At 31.3% G+C, this 22,009-nt stretch overlaps 2 protein-coding genes and 1 long non-coding RNA gene across 3 annotated transcripts in view; 2 read left to right on the top strand and 1 right to left on the bottom strand.

Moving 5' to 3' along the window:
* LOC139498786 (uncharacterized) overlaps window positions 1-22,009 on the top strand; it is a 598,641-nt gene that overhangs the window by 276,289 nt on the left and 300,343 nt on the right. The window lies entirely within an intron of this gene.
* Window positions 1,692-3,624, top strand: LOC139497691 (uncharacterized). Its single transcript, XM_071285926.1, has one exon. It carries the CDS (start codon window positions 1,692-1,694, stop codon window positions 3,513-3,515), a length of 1,824 nt encoding a protein of 607 aa, XP_071142027.1. The 3' UTR covers window positions 3,516-3,624.
* Window positions 12,036-14,117, bottom strand: LOC139498799 (uncharacterized). The gene is made up of 3 exons (XR_011658017.1): window positions 13,977-14,117; window positions 13,317-13,376; window positions 12,036-12,172 (listed from the first exon to the last, which is right to left on the bottom strand). It is a non-coding gene; the product is annotated as an uncharacterized lncRNA (long non-coding RNA).

Below are 22,009 nucleotides of genomic sequence, written 5' to 3'. Positions count from 1 at the left end.
TTAGAAAAACAAATGTTGATTAAATTACTTAAAGAATGAATATAATTTTTCTGACACTTACGAAAACCATTTCTTAAGTCGAAATATTTATCATTACGATATAATTTCATCTTGATCGTTTATTATTACATCATTGAATATTGTTATAACATCAAGATTGGTAAATTTGTGTACTGCCGGGCTTGCGAGTAGTATATAATATATAATCTACGAGGGATATTGTTAACCAGTCTCCATCCATTAATCCTTTTATCGTCTAGCAAACTTCTTACATGATAGCGTATTTTTTCACTGATTACGACAATAATTTGACGTTATATTTGCACTAATGCAATATGCATATGTCTTTCTAACTCTTTGTATTGTTCTACGGGAAATACTATGTTGCTATACAATGTCTTTTGCACCATTTATAACTGCTTTCTGGACTCAAAATACGGGATTATTTTCATCGGTTGGTAAATGTTTCTAGATAATTTGTTCTGGTTAATATGTATAATAAATACGAAAAATGCATAGGTCAATGTATATTTTCCAATATATAAATGTAAATAAACAAGATTCTCACAATCCTACTAAAACAAGAATGTGACAAATCTGAGTTTTTTTTTTTATGAAGAGCTTTGCATTATTAAATTCATCTGACATATTATTCCCCTATTGTAGCGATAAATCAACTGAAATTTATAGTACTTGTTTTGAAAGTTAAAATGTGTGTTTCAGTCCATTAAATGGAGCAAAGGATTGGTTCTGCCTTAAAATTGCGAATTATAGAAAATAAACAAGTGAACCCTCAATTGTCAACAATACATTATAGTAAACAGACGAACTAAATCGTTTATTAAATTTAAGTTTTCTTTTATAAGAGAAAGTAATTACTTTATACATGTTGTAATTTGATGTCTTAAGGCAAATCTCATTGAAAATTGGTATCTTCGATAGAATGAAGTAAATACCTCCATGTAGGTATATAGACACAAAATGACACAAAATGGTAACAGCTGACATTACAAAACATCATAAGGCGTTCTATTTATCTAAGCATGAAATATAAGATGCACATACTTCCTCCATTTTATCTCGTATAAAATAATATATCTTCAGCATATTTAACTTTTATCTGCCTTTAGTATTATCTTCAAAGGCCAAATCAAAGTTAGCAAATTTCTTTTTCCTGGCAAATCAGAAAAATAATTATGACTCAACTTATGACATAGAACTAAGCGTTACTCATATCAGATCCTGCTACTCTGTTTTCAGACCAGTTGTATAGTTTTTCCGGGTAATTGTTTCAAAACAATTTTTATGAAAAAACAAATATATTGTACATGGCAATGGAAAAATTACATGATGACCAGTATAATACACATGAAATACCATTGATACAGAAATTAATGCAGTTATAACTTGCACTCTTCCTTTCATTCTATCATCGACTGAATTTTCCACTTATAAAATTTATTAAGGTGTCTTTTTTTCTTAATATAACGCAATCATAAGTTTAACCTTTATGAATCAGCAACAATGGCTGTTTGTAGTCCTAATATTGAGTACGTTAAACTTATTTAAACCTATTCAGTTAAAAAAAATACGTTTTGCTCCCGGGTTTGATTTAATAGTTTTTGAAGCAGTGAATGTTTTTGAAAAAAAAAAAAACATTTTTTTTTCTCTTTCGTAGGTATGTTGACAATATGAATTTAGAGGACAAAAATCTATCGCTTCAATTTTATAATTACTTATGTAACATCGTCGGATCTAGAGAAGTTGTAAGGACAAGAAGAGAGATATTTACTGGGATGGACATTGTTCAAAATGGGCATAGTGGAACCGGCATCAGTAGTGGTAGTAAAGCAGAAGGTCTAGATCTCAAAGGTAGTGACTACGATCAGATGGGTGTTTTTAACAGTTTTCGTGTGTATGAAAACTTACATGATGACCAGTATAATACACATGAAATACCATTGATTATGGTTACCAGTGACACAAAACCAGGATTTACAAAACTGAAGTTAGTTAACAAATCATACCTTGATACTGATATAATGCACGACTTGTGTGAGGCTGTTGGAGAAGAATCATACATTTCAAGTAAACGTGTACGGGAACATGGAATGCGTGATGATATGATTATTCATGGACCATGTCAGTCTACAGCTGGAGGTGAATTAGATTTTGTATCCTGTTTAAGATGTCAAGAATGGATCACAACAGCTCAACAATGGATTCACAGATCACGTACAACATGGCCACATCACACACTTGTTAATGCAGCTGTTCAATACGGAGTTTTATTTGTTCCTATTGGATGTAAAAACTCAACAAATGAGAACTTACAATGGCGAATATCATTTTCTGTGACCGAAAAACTGTTGATTCATTCCTTTTCCCATACTCAGTTATTATGTTATGCGTTAATGAAAATTATCTTAAAGGATCTCATCAAACCGAGACATGGCGATCTACTTTGTTCATATTTCCTGAAAACAATAATGTTCTGGTTTAGTGAGGAGATAAGTCAATCAGAATGGAAACCCGAAAAAATGATTTCTTGTTTCTTGGATTGTTTCAAAAGACTTATCTATTGTGTGGAATACAAAACGTGTCTACATTATTTTATTCCAAAATACAACCTTTTCGAAGACAAATTTAATGAGGAAGATCATAAAAAATTAATGAAAACACTCAAAGGTATCTATGGATCCCCATGGACTTCTATATTTTATACGGAAACTTTTCTGAGTTACAGATTTCAATCAGTAAATTCGAATTCGATGGCTCTATCAGCGTCGGCATTATCGTGTTTTTCTTATATAAAAGTGTGGTATTATCCGCTTTCAATTTACAGTGTATTTAAACGTTTTGGAAATGGTTTACATCATATTTTAAAAAATGAAATGTGTGCGTACCCAATATCTGTATGTGCTAGGACATCTGTACTAAATTCTGATATCTTTAACCTGACAGACAGAAACAAATCGTTCTACAAACAATACAAAAGACTATTTGTTTATTTCAAGATCAGTTCACAGTCAGATTCTGTATCTTCCTGGTTATTGGTAGCATCCTTGTTTTATGTATGTAAACGATTTCGGGAATGTCTCGATATAATCAACTACTGTTTATTCAGTTGTACCCCGGATAAAATATATGTACATACTGCCAACAGCTTGGTTGAACAGACTGTTTTCGAACAGATGAAGCAAAGATTAGGATTATTGCTTGCATTCAAACATTTGGTAATTGAAGATGTATGTTTTCAACATCCGTTTTATTTATTGCCAAACGAACTGATATCTTTAGTAACCTGCGAACATCCACGTCTTATTTTCCCTCCTGTTGTGTACGCGTATCTTCTACAATTTCTCTGCTATTATCATCTTGACGATTGCAGAGGGAAACATAATGCGTTGCATAATCTAGAACTAACAATAAGGGAACAATTCTTGATTTTTCCCTCTAAGAGTATGCTTAATCGAGTAAATGAAAGTCTCAACTTGGTGAAATCATTAATATGATAGGCATTAAAAGTAAGGTGGAGGATACCGAAGGGACATTTCAAAAATGTTACTTGAAATCAATGCAGCGTTGTGGTGCGCCCTCGTTAACATCCATACATTCTGCATAGAAGAAACAATAAAAAAAAAACATTGTTTGATATTATGATGAACAATGTACAAATGTAGCAGTATAGATCATGATATGCTTTTTTTCTTTTTACAAATTTTCCAGATATGAATTGACAAATAATGTATCACGAATTTACATGGATGAAGGTCGTTAAAATGTATATAAAATATTGAATACGAGAAAAGTTCCGTTGGAATGATAAAAGTGTAAACTCAGAAAAATGATTTAAAAATAGATGTCTATCAGTAAACAGAATTCCAGGTGTCGAAAACGTTTATGAAAATTCTACATCAAAATACGTTGAAGAAAATCAACAACATACAATTATCGTTATGTTAAATCGCTTTTGGAAATATAACTTTTTATTGAATAATAATAATAATATATTGAAGATCTTCACCATTGAGTCTTATGAAGACGAAACGCGCGTCTGACGCATTAAATTATTAACCTATTACCTTTGATAACTATTGTACTAGGAGCAATACGATAAATGTCACATGTTGAGCCGAGTCTGTTTCCCCTTCCTTGTAGTTTAATTTTCGTAAAGTTTTGTCTTCGACTTTTCAGTTTGAGTATGAAATGTATGACTTTGATATTTTTCACCTCTGTTTTAATCAAAATGTTTTAGCTTATTAAAGATTGGTAAGAGAGAAGCGAAAATAACTATGTCGAAAACTGCTAAGAATACTTTGACGGAAAACAAAAAAGGACAGGTAACGCATGAAGCGCAACAAGTTAAACTAAAAACTCAGCAAAACAAACCTTTGATACTGTATTTAAAAGGTGTGTTGTGATATATCGGCAAAATAATGTACCCAATAAAAAAAGCCTACAAATGAGAGTGGTGTTTCATTTTACAAAATGGAATAACAGTACATTACTTGAAAAGTTGTCATTTCCAATAACGTACTTGTTATTGATCTAGTGATTTTTTGGACAGGACGATCCTCATAACATGTGTATGTTATGATGTGTTCATAAGCTTCATTATTATTCTAGAAGTTAAGCATCTTAGTCATTCGAATTGTACATTGGCGATTTGGACGCAGATAAACAATTGCCGCAATAATTAAACTATTTTAAGCAATTGCTAAATCCAATAACCTTGTATAATATTCGACAAAACAACTTACAACATGCCAACCCACTAAAACAAAGATGCAAATTTATCGACATAAATCATATTTCTGTTTAGAGCAATACCATTCAAATATCTTCAATCCATCTCTTTTATTATTTCACATGTTGTTATCCGGGAGCCTTTTGTCAAACTTGCATGCACCATACGGTAGAATGTTATTTGTTCAATGATGCAATCCGGTCACCATATTAAAGTAGTTTTTGACATCCTTGTACTTGGGTTTTTGTAGAAAGCTGCCTTATTGACAAGCATACCTTCAATCTTTAATTGAAATCAAAATAGAAAAGACCATAATGCAAAACATTTGTAAAATTTTTGCAAATAGAGATTTCTTCCAAAAAACAGTCATATTTCCAATGTGTACATTTATTATTCCAAACTTTGTCAGCCTTGTAAAACATATATGGTCCCGATTCGTTTTGAAGTGCATGGGATGTCATTAGTTTGTGTTTGTTACTTTCATGTCTTTTCAGCCGATGCAATATCCGAGTTTAAATCTTCTGCCTCTAGTACATTCGATATGTGAATAGTTGTGCACATTGTGTTAAACACAAAATTGCAACCGGAAGTGGCACAAATTAACAAAATCATCATAAACATGATAAAATAACACTAAAATAATTTTATGTGATTCTGATCAAATAAATTCTTAATTTTTCAAGTTTAAACTAACTTTTCTGAAAGAAATTAAAAAGGTTTAAATTTTGAACATGCATTTTCAATATTGGATTTTACTGGAAGTTAACATTTTTTTCAGCTTGCTTTAATCATGCTAATATCTAAAATAAAGTAAAGATATAAGTATGTCTGGGAAACTTTATTGCTTTTTACATGAATTGTTCTTTCTTCATCCATTGCACCTATCTGCTGCAGTATATATATCGCTCTTCTATGATCTTGTTAAGTTAGTCAATATGTGCATTGCTTTGTTGTGTTTTGTTTACGTCCTATTTTCGATCACTATTCAATTGTATTCAATTTGTGTCAGGTACATGTCTTTCTTCTTAAATTTTTAAGTGTCTCTTTTGCACGGCGCACTTTGTTTAAATATTATTTCAGTTTCATGCATGCAATACGTAATTTTCTTAATATTGTGATTGATGAGTAAAACGGGACAATTAAAAAAAAAATATTCATGAATTCTGAAATTTCCCTGTGAACAACAATGGTTTCCTTTTCAACAAGCAATAGATAACACGTAAATAAAATTTCGGAATAAAATGATTACAAGAACAGTTCGTTTGGAATGATAGTAGTGTAAATGCAGGAAATTGATTTCAAAATTTAAGTCGGATGTATAACTTAGTTCCTACTTTAAAAAGTAACAATTTTATTCAAAAATAGGTTGAAGCAACAACTTATCATCAACGTTATGATTCTTGGAACCTGAAGATATTAATTGGAGAACAATGATAATAATATATTTGTAAAGTACAATATAAACTGGAAAATTGAGGATAAACAAATGCACTGATGAATATGTCTAATAAATATCATCAAACATAGATATATTGTTAACAAAATCTCACTCAGATTTTTTCTAGTAATAACCTCAACGATTAGTTTATTCTATAATAACTACAAACGGTATGAGATCAAGCTAAATTCCGTATGTGGTCAAATCTTGTTATAATAGAAAATTACACCTCCCTTAACAAATATGCAAATTGTTCGTCTACGATTTTCAACAGTAAATTTGAAAATTAAAGGCATACACTATTCTTGAAATATAATGCAAAAGGTCAATTTTGCTAAATACAATATGGTTTCTTGACTTTTCAAAATTCGTTTTTAGGATATCATACTTACATATTATAATTGTCAAATATAAAACTTCCTGTTATTGAAATTTAATCATTTATTGATGGTTTACAAAATGTTTCAAAACGAAGCAGCGAAAGTCCTTTTGACAATATAAAAATAGTTTTATGATTTACTGAACTTGCAATCACATGGTTTGTTCCATGAAAACACACGATATTTATATGACATACAAGTAGGAGCATTTATACAACATCTGAACCCATTTTTGTGAATTTACAAAATTACTTATAGACAGGCAGACAATTTATCATAAATAAAAACAATACTTTATCCACTTAAAGTCACACAAACGCTTACGCAGCGAGGTTAAGGCACATTGAAAGAAAATCAATCAAATTTTGCCATAATTTGTATCTGCCAAAAATTACACTGTTTATCACCAATAACTTTCGTAAAAATTATATGTCAATGTTTTTATTTCCATAAAACATACATGTTAACAGTTTTATTACATTGTACAGTTTTGCGGTAAAGTGAAAGTAGTCACGTGACCACAAATCCACATACAACATAATCGATCACAAAAGTGAAAAGTGCAGGTTGAAGATAGCCACGTACAAATGCCAACTTTGGAATTTTAGAAACTGCTAGGTCTACTTTTTATAAAAACTGCTGTTACAAGTTGATTTTTAATTTGTAAGATGAAAAACGAGTCACTTTTACGAGTAAAATGGTTTTATAAACAACAACAATACCCTTCCAATGGCTCTAGAAAAATGAACAAGAATTATTTTGATTTGTAACAGCACTTTCTATAAATTTCAACATCTGCTGAATCCATACATGCCTGAAACTAAGACGTACTTATCGATCTTCAACCTGCACTTTTCGTTTAAAAAAATGTTGTTGGATATGTTTATATTTTCAGAGATAAACACAAACGCACCAATGACGTAGAACAGCAAACACGGAATAAAACGGGTCTTATCCAGAAACCGGACAGTTGGTTGGCGGCAAATTTTCAATTGTTAATACAATTTTGTTTTATTAGAACAATCGATGAAACATTTGTTTTTTGTTTATTATGTACAAATTATTTTCTAAAAAAATAAAATAAAATTATTTGAATGTGCAAAAGTTTTCCCGGTTTTCTTGGGAGATTCCAATACATAGGAGGTCGTGCAGGTTAAATAACAATCAAAAATAATATACGAACACTTACAAGCGATCACAAATTATTAAAGACAAATGTCCTAGACCTACAATAGCTACCCTATGCAGCAGTTGTCCTACAACATTCGTATACCAATCGATTAATTACGAATATTTTTTTATGTTGAACCCTCAAATATCGGAGTGAACTGCACCAACTATATTGAAGATGGAGGAAAGCATATGATACAACTTGCACCAGGGAAAAACAATCCATCATCATCTCATTTCGATTTATATTTATATCAAAACTTGTATTCTTGAGGCAGTAGTTTTCAACAACATATATCGCAAATTTTATTGAAAAACTATCCAAGAGTAATAGAGAAATCCCGCAAGACATCGCGAAAATTATTTCCCCGCTCATCTGGACACCACCACCATACAGTAATTATCTTGATGATCAATAGGAATATGCCGGTTTTTGAACTGTTTACATTAACTTACCTTTCATTGATACATAAAGTTCTGGAGTAAATCAGTTCAATTTAAATTTCTATGAAAAAAAAAGAGTTAAAAAGGGGGAGGGGGTAATATCACCAAAGCTATACATGTATGTTCAGAAGATCTCCGAAGGTTGAGAACACCTGTAACGTTTATGCTTTAATTCTTTTTGCATCTCCATCAGCCACCCACCTTAGTTATACATTTATAAATGTCTATCCCAAAACAAAACAAGTTGCAACATTTCTTGTAGTTTTCAATTTTAATTCCTTTTGTTAGTCTTATGGCATATACATGCACCATTGCCTTCCTCTAAAACAAGGCTTTTTTACATAGAAGTTTAAGACATGCTCCTGCTTTTGGGAGTCATAGCTCTGAATTTGCTTCCAACTTTCAGGTTAAGAACTATTAGGATTGCTCAATTCCTTTTTAATATATAGTATATTATACTGAAACACATTGCAAGTGGCAAATATTTTAAATATATTTACCACCAAAACAAATTGTCCCCTGGTAATTAGTATTGATAGAGCTGAAATAATTAATAACATAACACCATTGAAATTTAATGCAATTTTTTTTTCAACATGAAAATGCATACCTTATGATGCAGACAAAATTAACACATTTCCGTATTAAAATGAAAAATATTTGCACCTTGTAAGCATAACTGGTGCTTTAGTGTAATTATCAACAAAACAGCAACTAATTACAAAATACATCAATGAGACACTACATAGAACATTATTTAGGCAGCAACCCAACTACATACCGTAATACATTTAAGAAACAGTAACACTAGGAATACAGAAATAAAACTGCTATTAAATAAATTATATATTAGCATGGCATCACACGAACTATTAAAGAGCATCAATAAGACAGAAACCCAACTACAAATTATCATTTAAATTATACAATACACCAACAAGACAGAAACCCAGCTATAAAATATATCATTTAAACTATACAATACACCAATAAGACAGAAACCCAGCTATAAAATATATCATTTAAACTATACAATACACCAATAAGACAGAAACCCAGCTATAAAATATATCATTTAAACTATACAATACACCAATAAGACAGAAACCCAGCTATAAAATATATCATTTAAACTATACAATACACCAATAAGACAGAAACCCAGCTATAAAATATATCATTTAAACTATACAATACACCAATAAGACAGAAACCCAGCTATAAAATATATCATTTAAACTATACAATTCACCAATAAGACAGAAACCCAGCTATAAAATATATCATTTAAACTATACAATACACCAATAAGACAGAAACCCAGCTATAAAATATATCATTTAAACTATACAATACACCAATAAGACAGAAACCCAGCTATAAAATAAATCATTTAAACTATACAATACACCAATAAGACAGAAACCCAGCTATAAAATATATCATTTAAACTATACAATACACCAATAAGACAGAAACCCAGCTATAAAATATATCATTTAAACTATACAATACACCAATAAGACAGAAATCAAGCTATAAAATATATCATTTAAACTATACAATACACCAATAAGACAGAAACCAAGCTATAAAATATATCATTTAAACTATACAATTCATCAATAATTGAGGAACCAAACTATAAAATCTGCTAACCTGGATGTCATTATTAGGTAAGGTATACTACCCTCCTTTCGAAGTAGCCTAGTCCTACAGACTAGATTGGTTATCTGTCAGACTAGTCTACTCTTAGAGGGTAGTTTATCTAACCCAGTGACTTTTAGGTTCAGCTAGCAAGCCAGCCAACCAAAGATATTGTCTTTAGCCACATACTCATTGAAATCAACTGTAGAATGCAACTTAATGTAGACTTCATATAATATATATAATATTGTCTCAATGCCAATCATAACACATCTATCTTAAACTAAGTGATTGACTATTTGTTGTTCTTTATGAGGTTTCTGATTTGGGTCAGGAACATACCTTTTTAAATGTCAGCAACAATAGAGAACATACAATAAAACAAGTGCAACAAAGCACACCAACAATAATCAAAATACAATTATATAAATAAAACAAGCAGAAAAGTACATCTTAAGACATGTAATAAACCATAGAATAAACATCTGTTATTTGAAAAATTTATAACAAGTCTTTTTTTTATTACAATTTCCATTTATTTATGATTAATTGATCCTGGGTTTATGCTCATTGTTAAAGGCCATATAATAATCTTTAGTTGCTTATTTCTGTCAGTTGGTCTTTGGTCCAGTTTTCTCATCAAGTTATTAGCCATCATACCACATCAAAAGATATTAATTCAATAAATTTTAAAAGAAGCTAAAATCAAGCCATCTTGCCAGGAAATACCCAAACTCACAGCCTATTGGCTGTCAAAATTAAATTATATTTCAACAATATACTAAATAAATAAATTTTAAAGTTAATTGTGAACATACAATAAAAATAACGACAAAAAAATTTAATTCTACAATACAGCCTCAAGAATACATGATTTTATAATTAATAGGTAGCTGTAAATAACCACACAATGAACATTTGTAACTTTGGCAAAGTTATTATAACAAGGGCAACCAAAGACCTTTCCTCAATAAATGCCTGGAAGGAGAAAAAAGAAAACAAAAATAAGCCAATCTACTCAAGCCATATCAGTCTCCAAGACAGATTTAAAAACTATGAAATATTCATGGACCAATATCCAAAGATGACTAGTATGAACTTCAAGGATTTTAGTTTGAGATATAGAAGGCTTCAGGGGTACATAACGGAGAAAAAGTATTGGAACAACAACAACAAAGAAGGACAACAAAATAAATTTCTGGAGTACTTTTCTTTCAAAAATTGGCAAAAACTACCCGAGCCGGAGAAAAAAAAACACACTTTGGAGAATTGCAGGCTTTGCAATACTGTTCACATTGAGCACTCATCACTCCATAAGTCTGCCGCTCCAGAGGTTACAGAACTGACAGCACTTTGTCAGTCTATTACTGACACAATTGTACAGCAGAGTACACCTTCATCTAGCCATGGGACAACAACAAAGGGACTGAAGGCTGTACAAAATATAGTAAAAATTGTTCAACCAATGATGGAAAAAAATCTCAACATCAAATTTGAAAACCCAATTAAAGTTTCTTTATCTCCATTAAAAACACCAGAGCAGAAAAGAAAGGAGTTTGGAAGAAACTTAAAAGAAACTAAACAAAAAATGGACGATGCTTTTACTGACGTTGGAGAGGACATTCATGTATTTCTTGCATCCGGAAAATCCTTCAATCAGTATACCAGGGACAGAATGTCAACCAGTTTTGAGTCCAAAAAAAGTGCCAGTAAAAGGGTCCTGTCTCGGTTAAACAAAGAAAAATCAGGATACAAACCAAAGAAACATCATGGTAAATTTGACAACTACAAGTTTGACAAAGATTTATTTTTACAGGAAATTCAACAAAATCCAGCAGGTAGTACAATTAATTGGTCCCTTTTAGCTAGGAAGTATGACATTAAATCTAATAATGGAACAACCCCAAAAAATGCTGGCCAAGTTTTGAAAGAGTATGCAAAAACAAAAAATCCAAATCTAACTCAACATTTACGATTGCGAAGGATCAGGAGGGCCAAAAAAAATAATCATCCAAAAGAACATAAAAATTTCCCTACCAACCAAGAGACCAGCTAAAAATCTAAAGACAGATATAAAGAGGAAGGTTTCTTCCGGAGAATTATATATTAGAGTTCCAGTTGCCCCTAAATCAATAGTTAAAACAAAAATAACAGATGCCGGTACACTTAATCAGGAGAAAGAACAAATATATGGAAGAAAAATTCCAATGCAACATATCAGAAAATCTGCGTTAGAACATCAAATTCAATCTGGAACGCTACGCTTCTTCACTGATAAGGAATACATCAACATATCCGACCAAGAGCTCAGATCACGATTCTTGAGAATCCAGGAGAGTATACCTGAAAACAGAGAAAATTCCATTAGTTTCCTAAAATCTTTGGAACGTACTAGAAGTATAAAACTATGGCATGACCATAGTGATATACTCAACCATTCATATGTTTGTTTTATGCTATCTTGGCTTTACGACACAGCTAATTATCTAACCAATCAAGAGTACATGGAAAAATATCCAGAAAGACGACCTATAAATGTACAAGCAGAGGTTGAAAAACCAAAAATTTATATATTTGGACAATCAGGTAATAGTCCATTAATTTACCACACTTCATTTCGCACATTGTTAATTCTTTATGAACCACCTCTTAATAAAGGCCTTGTGCTCCCTTGAATGAAAGTTGAATTTCTAGCTTGGTCAGAACAAAGACTATAAAATTGATATTATCTGCATTAATGGGGCTCACAGGTATAAATGTTTTTCTTTTTTTTTCTATAAATAAACTTAATCCTATATATTTAAATAAATAAAAGTAAAAATATGGTGCAACCGTTCATTTAAGCTCTTAATCTGCTTTCGAAAGAGACATCCTTTTTTGTAAGGTACTTTTTTCTGTTTAACTATCAAAATAAAAAAAGTTATCAAAATACATTTTTTCCACTTTTTTTGTACCTTTGAGCCTCTGCATGTGGCATTTAGGACTTAGAGACAAGTCCAGTTTGTCTGTTTTCATAATAATGATGATCCCAAAGTTGCATTTCTTATTTGTTCTAAAGTAGAATTTTCTCATTTAAATCATTTCATATATTTTGTCAAGGCCTTTAACAGCCAACAAAGTATTGGTTAGTCTCATTATTGAAGGCTGTCAGTGGCCAATTAAAACTTGCATTATTTACCTTTAACAACCTTAAGATAAAAATCTACCAGCTAAAATGCCTAGAATGTGTAGGTAAAGGTAATATCTTTGTGAAATCAGTTAGGTATAAAGGTATACATCCCTCCTTTCTGAGTTGAGTACAAGTCCTACAGACAGATATATTGGTTATCTGTTTGGACTAGCTATTTATAGTCTACAATTAAAGATTAAGAAGGTTAATATACCTAATTTAATAAAGACTTCATGTTTCAGCTAGCACACAAGCTAAGAAAAGATACTACCTTAACCTACACACTATAAGCATTCTGCTGTAAAATAAAATATATACCTGTTCTGTCTTTGTCATTCATTGAAAATCTTTATTCCTGATATTCTTTTTATCGTGATGCTAAAAAAAGAATAATTGTACAAGATAAAACATTTTTATAATTCATATAGTACATAAATAGTATACATCCACACATGTTCCCCCTCAAAGAAATTATTCACAATGGACACTAAATCTACTGTATTTTATCCCTTCTTATTGTGACATTTATCAAAATTATAATTCATACCAAAATATATTTCATCTGTTTAATTGTTCACTCAAAATATTTAATTTCTTAACATAAAAATTAAAAATAACACCTCACAGATTCATTGAACAGTTAACTACTGTAAAGCAACTTATTTTGGTGAATAATTTATTCCTTCCTAGGCCACTTCTCAGCTTATAAATATTGTGTTACTAATGGTTCTATGAGCAAAACTTAAAGCCCCCTCCAACCTTCACCCCCCTCCAAAAAAAAATAAAAAAAATAAATAGAAACACAAAAAAAATTGGAGACCTGTGCATGATGCCACTTGTAAAATTAATTCAGTCAAATATTAAATGCAGGTTGTAAAGATGAAGAGCAAATGACATATGTAGAAACTCGACTGGAAGACTTGAAAGATATAGACACCCCCATCGAACACGACAACTACAAAATACAGGATTGCTTACGACTTTTTAGTGGAGATGGACCTGCCAGACAGTTTGAAGGTGGTCAACAACGAGGAGGAAATTACCCATGTCTTTGTGGTGTTCATGCTGAAGAACATACAAATTTACTCCATTGTTTCCAAGTTTCCCCTCAAGATTTGGATGACAGATGCAGATTGGCCACTTCATCAAATTCCCTACGGAAATTGAAAGAAGGCTGTCTAAACCCCTTTCAAAACCTGAAAAAAGATGAAATCATGACAGAGTTGGACAGCAGGAAAATAGATTTTGACTGTTCCCTTAAACCAGACCTTCAAGCCATTTTGACGACGACACTGCATGGTATTTGTAGACCACCAGCATTGATGACAAACAGTCCACATCTAACATCACAAGATTTAAACATAGGAAAATACGAAATTCTTGGCTGTGAACCCCTACATGATTTGACGAACGTTATCCAAAATGTTATTACAGAGTTACCATGTCATATCTCTGATTCATCAGTTCAAAAGCTGTTTTCAAATTTTTCAAACAGCACAATCGGTGACAAAAACCAAATCAAAGGATCAGATGCTCGTCTGTTTTTGGTTAAATTGGCCCAGTTTACATCAGATTTACACGGTAATGGAAAATTAGAAGACAACATTATGCAGCTTATAAATTCCCTTGTAGAAGTAGTTAATATTTCTTACCTACCCAGTGAATCAAGAACACCGAAGATTATTTTAAGACTTTATAATCAGGCTCTCATATTTGGTATGGTATGCAGGAATGTTATTGGAAAACCTTCAAAAATGACATCTAGAAAGTTTTATGGCAGTCATTTTCATAGTGTTACAGTCCATCTTCCCAACACTTTAAGAATTTTCTCTTTACGATCTGTTCACACTGAACAAGAGGAAAGATGTTTCGGCGACTTAAGAAGAATTTCTGAAATGACGACCAATAGACAACCCAAATGGATTGCTGACAATGCTATGCTAAGGTTCAATAGTCAGCAGAATGCACCTGATAAACCGGAGTCATTTAAAATACAGGATTCAATAATAAGTAGGCAGGCAAGGCTGTTACCAGAAAGAAGAAGATCTACATTTTCAGCAGAACTGATCAATAAGCGACCTTCCTTTGTCCAATGCCATCTGGAAAGAATTGCAGATTTCATGTTGCAGGGTCAAGATGTCTGGTGGCATTTTGAAAATGGAGCTTTGGTCTTTTTTGATGGCCCAAATGATCCCTCCTCCAGACCTGAGGGGCCTCCACTTCACCATTTTAGATCATCTGGCTTGAAAGAAGAAGGCAAAATTTTGAAAAATGCTTGGGCTAAGGTAGTGGATAAATTTGAAAGTGGGTATTTACTGCTACCTTTAAAAAAACTGAAGGTGTTTGATGATGATGGAAATTCAAGATATGTGTCTTGTGAAAAAAACACATTGAAAGGTACTTTCATCATGTTCATAATATGTACTTTGAATACTTTAAATAAAATGAGTATTTGTTTTAATCTTCTTAAAGTATATATTTGTGCACCGTAACGAGCATAATTCTTTTTTAATCTATAAATTTCTCTTTTACAGAAGACGATGCGTCGGATATCACCATCAGTTACCAGCCTCACATACCAGATTATGAAGGTAAAATTATGGTTCCAAAGATGCATTTCAATATGTTTATTATTACATTTGATTAAATATATAAAAAATAACTGTCATAAAATGTGAAAATCATTATTATGAAAAGGAGATAACCCATTCAAGCTACATGTTTATCAAATAACTAATGATCAACAGGTGTGTGATTTTCTCCAATAATATGGGTATATTTAAATTTCCTGCATTAATTACAAGTCAGTCTTTTTTTTAATATTAAAGCAAGAGAAAATTTGGATCATTATTGAGAAAAGCACTGACCTTTTTTGCAGCTACTAAAATTATCAAGGAAAATGACCGAGCAAAGGATCAAATTAGGGACTCAAGTCTTCTGCCAGTCATTGATTGTAGGGATTCAAATGATGAGGTCAGCAATGTCATGGAGGAAGGGTGTACACTTCTGAAAGTGAAACCCTCTCATCATTCTGGTAAGCTTAACCTAAAAATTGCAGAAAAATGAAACACACCATATGCTTCTTTGAAAACAAATAGAGTTAAGAATTTTTGTTATTATCAAATAATTTATAATTAATGTAATAAAAAGCTTTGTTTCCATTTTAAAGTTGTAAATGAACTACCTTCATTGTGTTAATTTTTTTTCATTTTTCTTCTTCTACATCTTTAAAGTGTATACTATCCACACTTAATATAAAATATATATGATCTATTCTAAGTTATTGGAATTTTATGTAAAGTCATAGCTGCCAACCCCCTTTTGACACAATCAGTAACAAACTATCGAATTTTCTGTATTTTTGAAAAGTTTTCAGTTATCATTCATAAACGTGCATTTACCAATAAAAATTACTGACGAGTGGTTGCAAAGTGATGTGCACTTAAATTTGTCGTTTAACATGATGTCTGTAGTATGTATTCCATTCATTAATTGTTCAGATGTTCTCTACTCGTACATTTCTGTTTTCTCAAGGAGAAGTAGAGAAAGGGGAAAAGATACTTCATAAAATGCAGGTTTGCCTCTTTTGAAGTCAGTAAGTTACCCAACAGTAGGTTGATAACTCCCGAGAAACCGGAAGCATTACATTGGCGTTTTCTAAATACCGGACCAGGACGGAAAAGTAATGATAAAAATTTGCGTTTTACAAAATTAAACGGCAATGATTGGGAATCCGTAACTATTCGACTTTGACCGTAATAGCGTAGTTTTTATTGCAAAATCAGAAAAACTAAGGAAAAATTGTAATGGTTGGCATCTATGTAATGTCTTAGTACAAGTATAAGTAAAAGCATAAACATGATAAATAACATGGTGAAAATGTAAATATTTAAAATGCAAAAAATATCTCATTTCCTTAAAACAGACCCACCTGAAGTACATGTACTAGCAGTTGACCATCAAAGACACCAACTAGAGAACTCTGAAACCAAAGAAAAGTACAAATCCTACATTAAAGGTAAATATTTTTTTCTTATAATGTAACACAATTCATTTAATATCATGATTATAGACAGAACAACTTATACATGTATACCTGATCATTGTTTCAAGTAGTATGTTATTTCTGTATATGTTATTAAAATATTTTGATTTGGATGGCAGAATTTTGAATTATTCATATATTTGTACATATTTAGACGACTATAAATAGTATTAAAAGAATCACAATAATCTCAACGTCCTCAATGTCATTTCAAGATATGTTGACCAATAAATTATGTTGAATGAAGTAAATAGTAACCTGTAGTTTTTTTATTCTGTGTTAATATGGTCTCTAGTGTACAGATATCTCCTTGGCAATCATAACACTTCTTTCTATTTATATAACTCCACATCATTCAGATATACTGGATATATATAAAATATGTTTTAATTTCAGTTTTGAGATGGGTTGAACAACCTTACAGCACTGATGCTCATGAAAATACGACGGTCAAACCAAAATTACCAGGTAGGTTACACAATCTTCATTTTCTAATACTGATCAGATATATTTATCATATATTGAAACCAATAATTTGCTTTATAATGTTAAGATTGCTGTTAATCACACCTTTTTCAAAACAAAACCTTTAATTTCAGCTAAGAAACCACTATCATGCAAAAGGAAATTATTTGATTCTGAAATTTCCAACCAAGAATTTGGTAAGTACATGTAGTAAAGTAATACTATTACCTAAACTTTAATGATAAGTTAATTAGAGTAAAATTAGAAGTAAATAACATTTCTGACGAGTTATTTTTTATCAAATTTGTAACTATAAATACAAAAATTAATCACTGATTAATATAATGCATGTTGTTTATCAATATTGTTACAAGCTTAAGTTGTGTGTTAAATTAAAGATTATTATTAGAATGATAGGTATGCAGCATCTAATATTTTAGGAACAAAACAAACATTTTCATGTAGCTATTTTTGTAATTTGACTAAATTAAAAAAATAAATAAAGAATACTTGTGAAAAGGGATGTACGTTTAAATTCAGTATAATTTTACTGTGATAGTATTTACCTTTTTATGCTTCAGCACCACGTAGAAAGAAGACAACATTCGATCTGGTTGTCCAACTACTCGGCCCATCATCAGATGTGGATGACTGCATTAAGTACAGGGAATTGAAGCTAAAACACCCTGGTCATAAATCCTTCGTATCAGCTTTTGATCAATCTTTCTCTAAGCTACAGATTGAGGTCAGCAAAAAGTATTTTGCCCTGAAAGATAAAACAGCAAACAATGATGGAAAGGAGAACATGGAGAATCTGTTAGCCGACAAGGAGATTGCTCAAAAGCTGCTTGATCACTGGGGAGTGTACTACTTTTAATGTCCAGTGCACTACATAATAATTCGTAAAATATTTAAATGTTGCATATGAAATAATTTTACTAAATGCCATACTTAAGTTTTAAAATAAAGAGATGTGGTATGATTGCCAATAGCTACAATTCAATGACTAAACATGCTTAAAGGACATGCATGTAGATGTAAGCAGCTACTGGTCACCGTGGAGCATAAGAAATTGAAGAAAAAGCAATTTTCTAAATTCTACTTTATCATATACTGCCTGTTTTAAAGCATTTGACTTTTGTTATTTCTTAAAAACATCCCATGTAGGCACAAGATATGTATAATAGCATCATGAGCATGATACACTTGGAATTTATATTTTAATATATAGCGAGTGCCAATGAGACAACTCCCTCATCCAAGTCACAATTTGTAATAGTATTTAAAGGTCAGTGATGTGTCTTCAACACAGAGCCTTTGCTCACACAAAACTGCAATCTATAAAGGGTCCAAAACATTGACATTTGTAAACCAATTTCAATGGTAAAACCAACGATCTTAAAATAACAAGAAAAACTTAAAAACCACATCAACAAACGACTACTACTTAACATCAGGTTCCTGACTGAGAACAGGTGCAAATACATGGGTTTAAGTTCAGATAAATTCCATTTTTTTAGCATCTTGGCAGTTGTTTAACCGCAAGAGGCAAATATCACATGCATATTAGGACTAGAACATATTAATGTTATATGCTTTAATTTATACTCAATAACCACTAAATTAATGACCAATCATACAATTATATAATGAGTACTTTAATATGTAAAATGGTGCACTGGATATGTTTTGTATGTGCACCCTTAGTGGCTTGGATCATAAGGCTATTTTCATAAAGGCAACATATATAAAAGGAGAAGGGGGCAGGTTGATAAGAGGGTACCCTAGTAACACTTTGAAACGGGGAATAATAACAAACTACTAAAAATATTTGTGTTGAATCCTCAGAATAATTCCTACTGCACATGTATCACGATAGGGGCTGGAAAATTTATACAGTATGTAACAGGAGGCAAGGAATAAGGAAATGTGATATAATTGCAAATGACACAATTATTCTTGGTAGATTGACTAGAATGTAATTTCCCATTAACATAAGCATGATAAGAATAAGGTAATGTGATAGGATTGCAAATGACACAATTATTGTTCACAATACATGTATAGTCATAAAATCAGAATATAATATAATTGTTGATTATTGTTTAGGAGGGCCTTTAACAATGAGCAAAACCTACACCAGGAAGTAAGATTCAAATCAAACCAGTAAATCTATTGCCTGATTAGTGCTATTTAAAGCAAAATATAAAAAAATTAGGCTGACAGCATCCCATGTAAACAACAAAGTGACAAAACAAATGGTAGTTTTAATGGCTGATCTTCTATGTGAACATTAATCACAAACTGACCTTCGATAGGAGCATTTACTTAAACCTTGTTGCAACTATATTCATTTTCAAAGCCTGCCCCTGTATTTTTAAATAGATCTTGTGGTTAATATGAAAGGATTTATGAAGGGGAACTCTTCGATAGACAGACATGGCTGATACTGTATTCATCTATAGTATAAACTGTTTGAAATTAATATATTTTGTTATTAAGTCCAGGAGACTGCATATCTGTAAATCTGAAGAACAACCTATCAAGAATTTAATATTCATGATATTGAGACTTATAAAGAAAACTGAAGTCATTAACTTGTTTGATTTCAATATAGTTTCATACAATTGAAAGTTTGATTCAAATACAATTTTCAAATTTATACATGTATTTTAGGTGTATAATGAGAATGTTAAATTCAAGTTTGGTTTAATAATAAGCATGGTTGGAATCTTTTTCCTAAATTCCTTTTTAAAACAGTGAATACAGCATCAGCCTCATTACCTGTACTTAAGTCACTGCCACGAGTACAACCAGAGATTTGTATACCAAGCTCCCAATAACACCAGGATGATACCGCTGTCAGGATATGACGATGATTTACTCAATAATCCCAGGGGTGCAGAAATTCTCAGTTCAACCAATCCATGCAATCGGACACATATATTCATGCAACAGGACAAGTATTTTTAAAGAAGTTATAAGACAAGATCTGAATTTAAGAGTCCTTCCTTTAACTATCAGATATGACTAGTATCCTATCGGTCAGTGTGGGATTCCGCGCTATACCATATATAGGAGAAGCTAGGTCATAGATAGGGTTCTGAAAGAATTTTGGGTCAGTGTGGGTTTTCTACGCTATACCCTTATTCAAATTCTTTGCTCAGAAGGAAATTTTGGAAGAGACACAAAGATCATGAAACACCTTATCAACCATGTACCTAGAATTTAGACAGAGACCCTTGTACAGACTTGCTAGATGGATGCTGCATTAGACTTTCAGTACCAGACACCCCTGGGATACGACAATATAGTTCACCGAATATGACTTTTCTCTTGATTTGACAACAATTAATGGACTTGACTCAATAATGTCAGAGAAGTGTTTTAACTTCCCATCTAGGATTTTATAAATATTCTACTAAAATTTGATGTTAATAATCATTAAATAAAGTTTAAAATGTTAATGTTTTGTACACAGTGCTTGTGTGCATTAAAAATTTCTCCTTTTGAAGAGTTGAGTTTAATAAATAAATAACGATCAATAAAATAATTCAAAGGACCAGGTATTACAAAAAAGGCCAATAATAAAATCAGAATGACTGGCAATATAGCAAAAATTTATAAATGATTTTTTTTTAAATTGAAAATTATTTAGTTTTTTTTGTTTGCCTGAAGGTGCAATAAAAACAGTGGTTTCAAAAAAAGAAGTAATAAAAACAGTGGTTTCAAAAAAAGAAGTAACAAAAACAGTGGTTTCAGAGAAGATGTGAATAGCATTTAAGGGTTTACTTGCTGTGTAAAAATTCTCAATGCTACATTTCATGCTATATTTTGTCTTGCAATAGTATCAGTCCAAGTCAAGCACCTTTAGGAACTTCAGATATTAAATCAAACTGATTTTTTTCTCTCCTCATATATAAAAAGTTTTATAAATAGAGTAAATGATAAATATGAGAGTAAGTCATATTCTTTCTTAAAAATTTAAATATAGGTCAATGTTTAAAAAATATCAATAATATGTCTGCATGTAACCATATTCTTCAAATGATGGCAAGCAGATTAACTGCATTTAATTTGTTTAAAAAAACGTTAAAATAACAAGTACATTTAGTAATTAAAATCAGTATTGTTTCTTCAGACTAAAATAATAAAGGTTGGCTTCAAATGTGGGAAAGTTATGTAATCATTTTGTTATAAAAATTACAATTAATACATATATATAAGAAAATTTAACTAATTTTTACGCAGCATTTTGATAAAAGTTAAAAGTATAAAAAAAAATTCTCTTGGACTGAATTTTGCAATGTGGTGGTGGGTGGGGAATGCAGCCAAGATATTTAAAATCTTGCCAGTCACAAGCCTGGAAGGAAGGTAGCTTCAATGGATATGGAAGTAACCTTCTGAATGCAGAGTGAACCACCATAAGATGTTGAGCGTTATTTTTCAGATTATATAATAAATTTGTAAATAAAAAGAAGATTCTGTCTATCATCTTCAT

The sequence above is a fragment of the Mytilus edulis genome, chromosome 12, assembly GCF_963676685.1.
Source record: "Mytilus edulis chromosome 12, xbMytEdul2.2, whole genome shotgun sequence".
In the NCBI taxonomy this organism is placed as follows: domain Eukaryota; kingdom Metazoa; phylum Mollusca; class Bivalvia; order Mytilida; family Mytilidae; genus Mytilus; species Mytilus edulis.
This window is presented reverse-complemented; position numbering and strand designations above follow the sequence as displayed.

Excerpts from the sequence above, each read along its gene's own strand:
- LOC139497691 (XM_071285926.1), top strand. The coding sequence starts at position 1,692 with ATGAATTTAGAGGACAAAAATCTATCGCTTCAATTTTATAATTACTTA.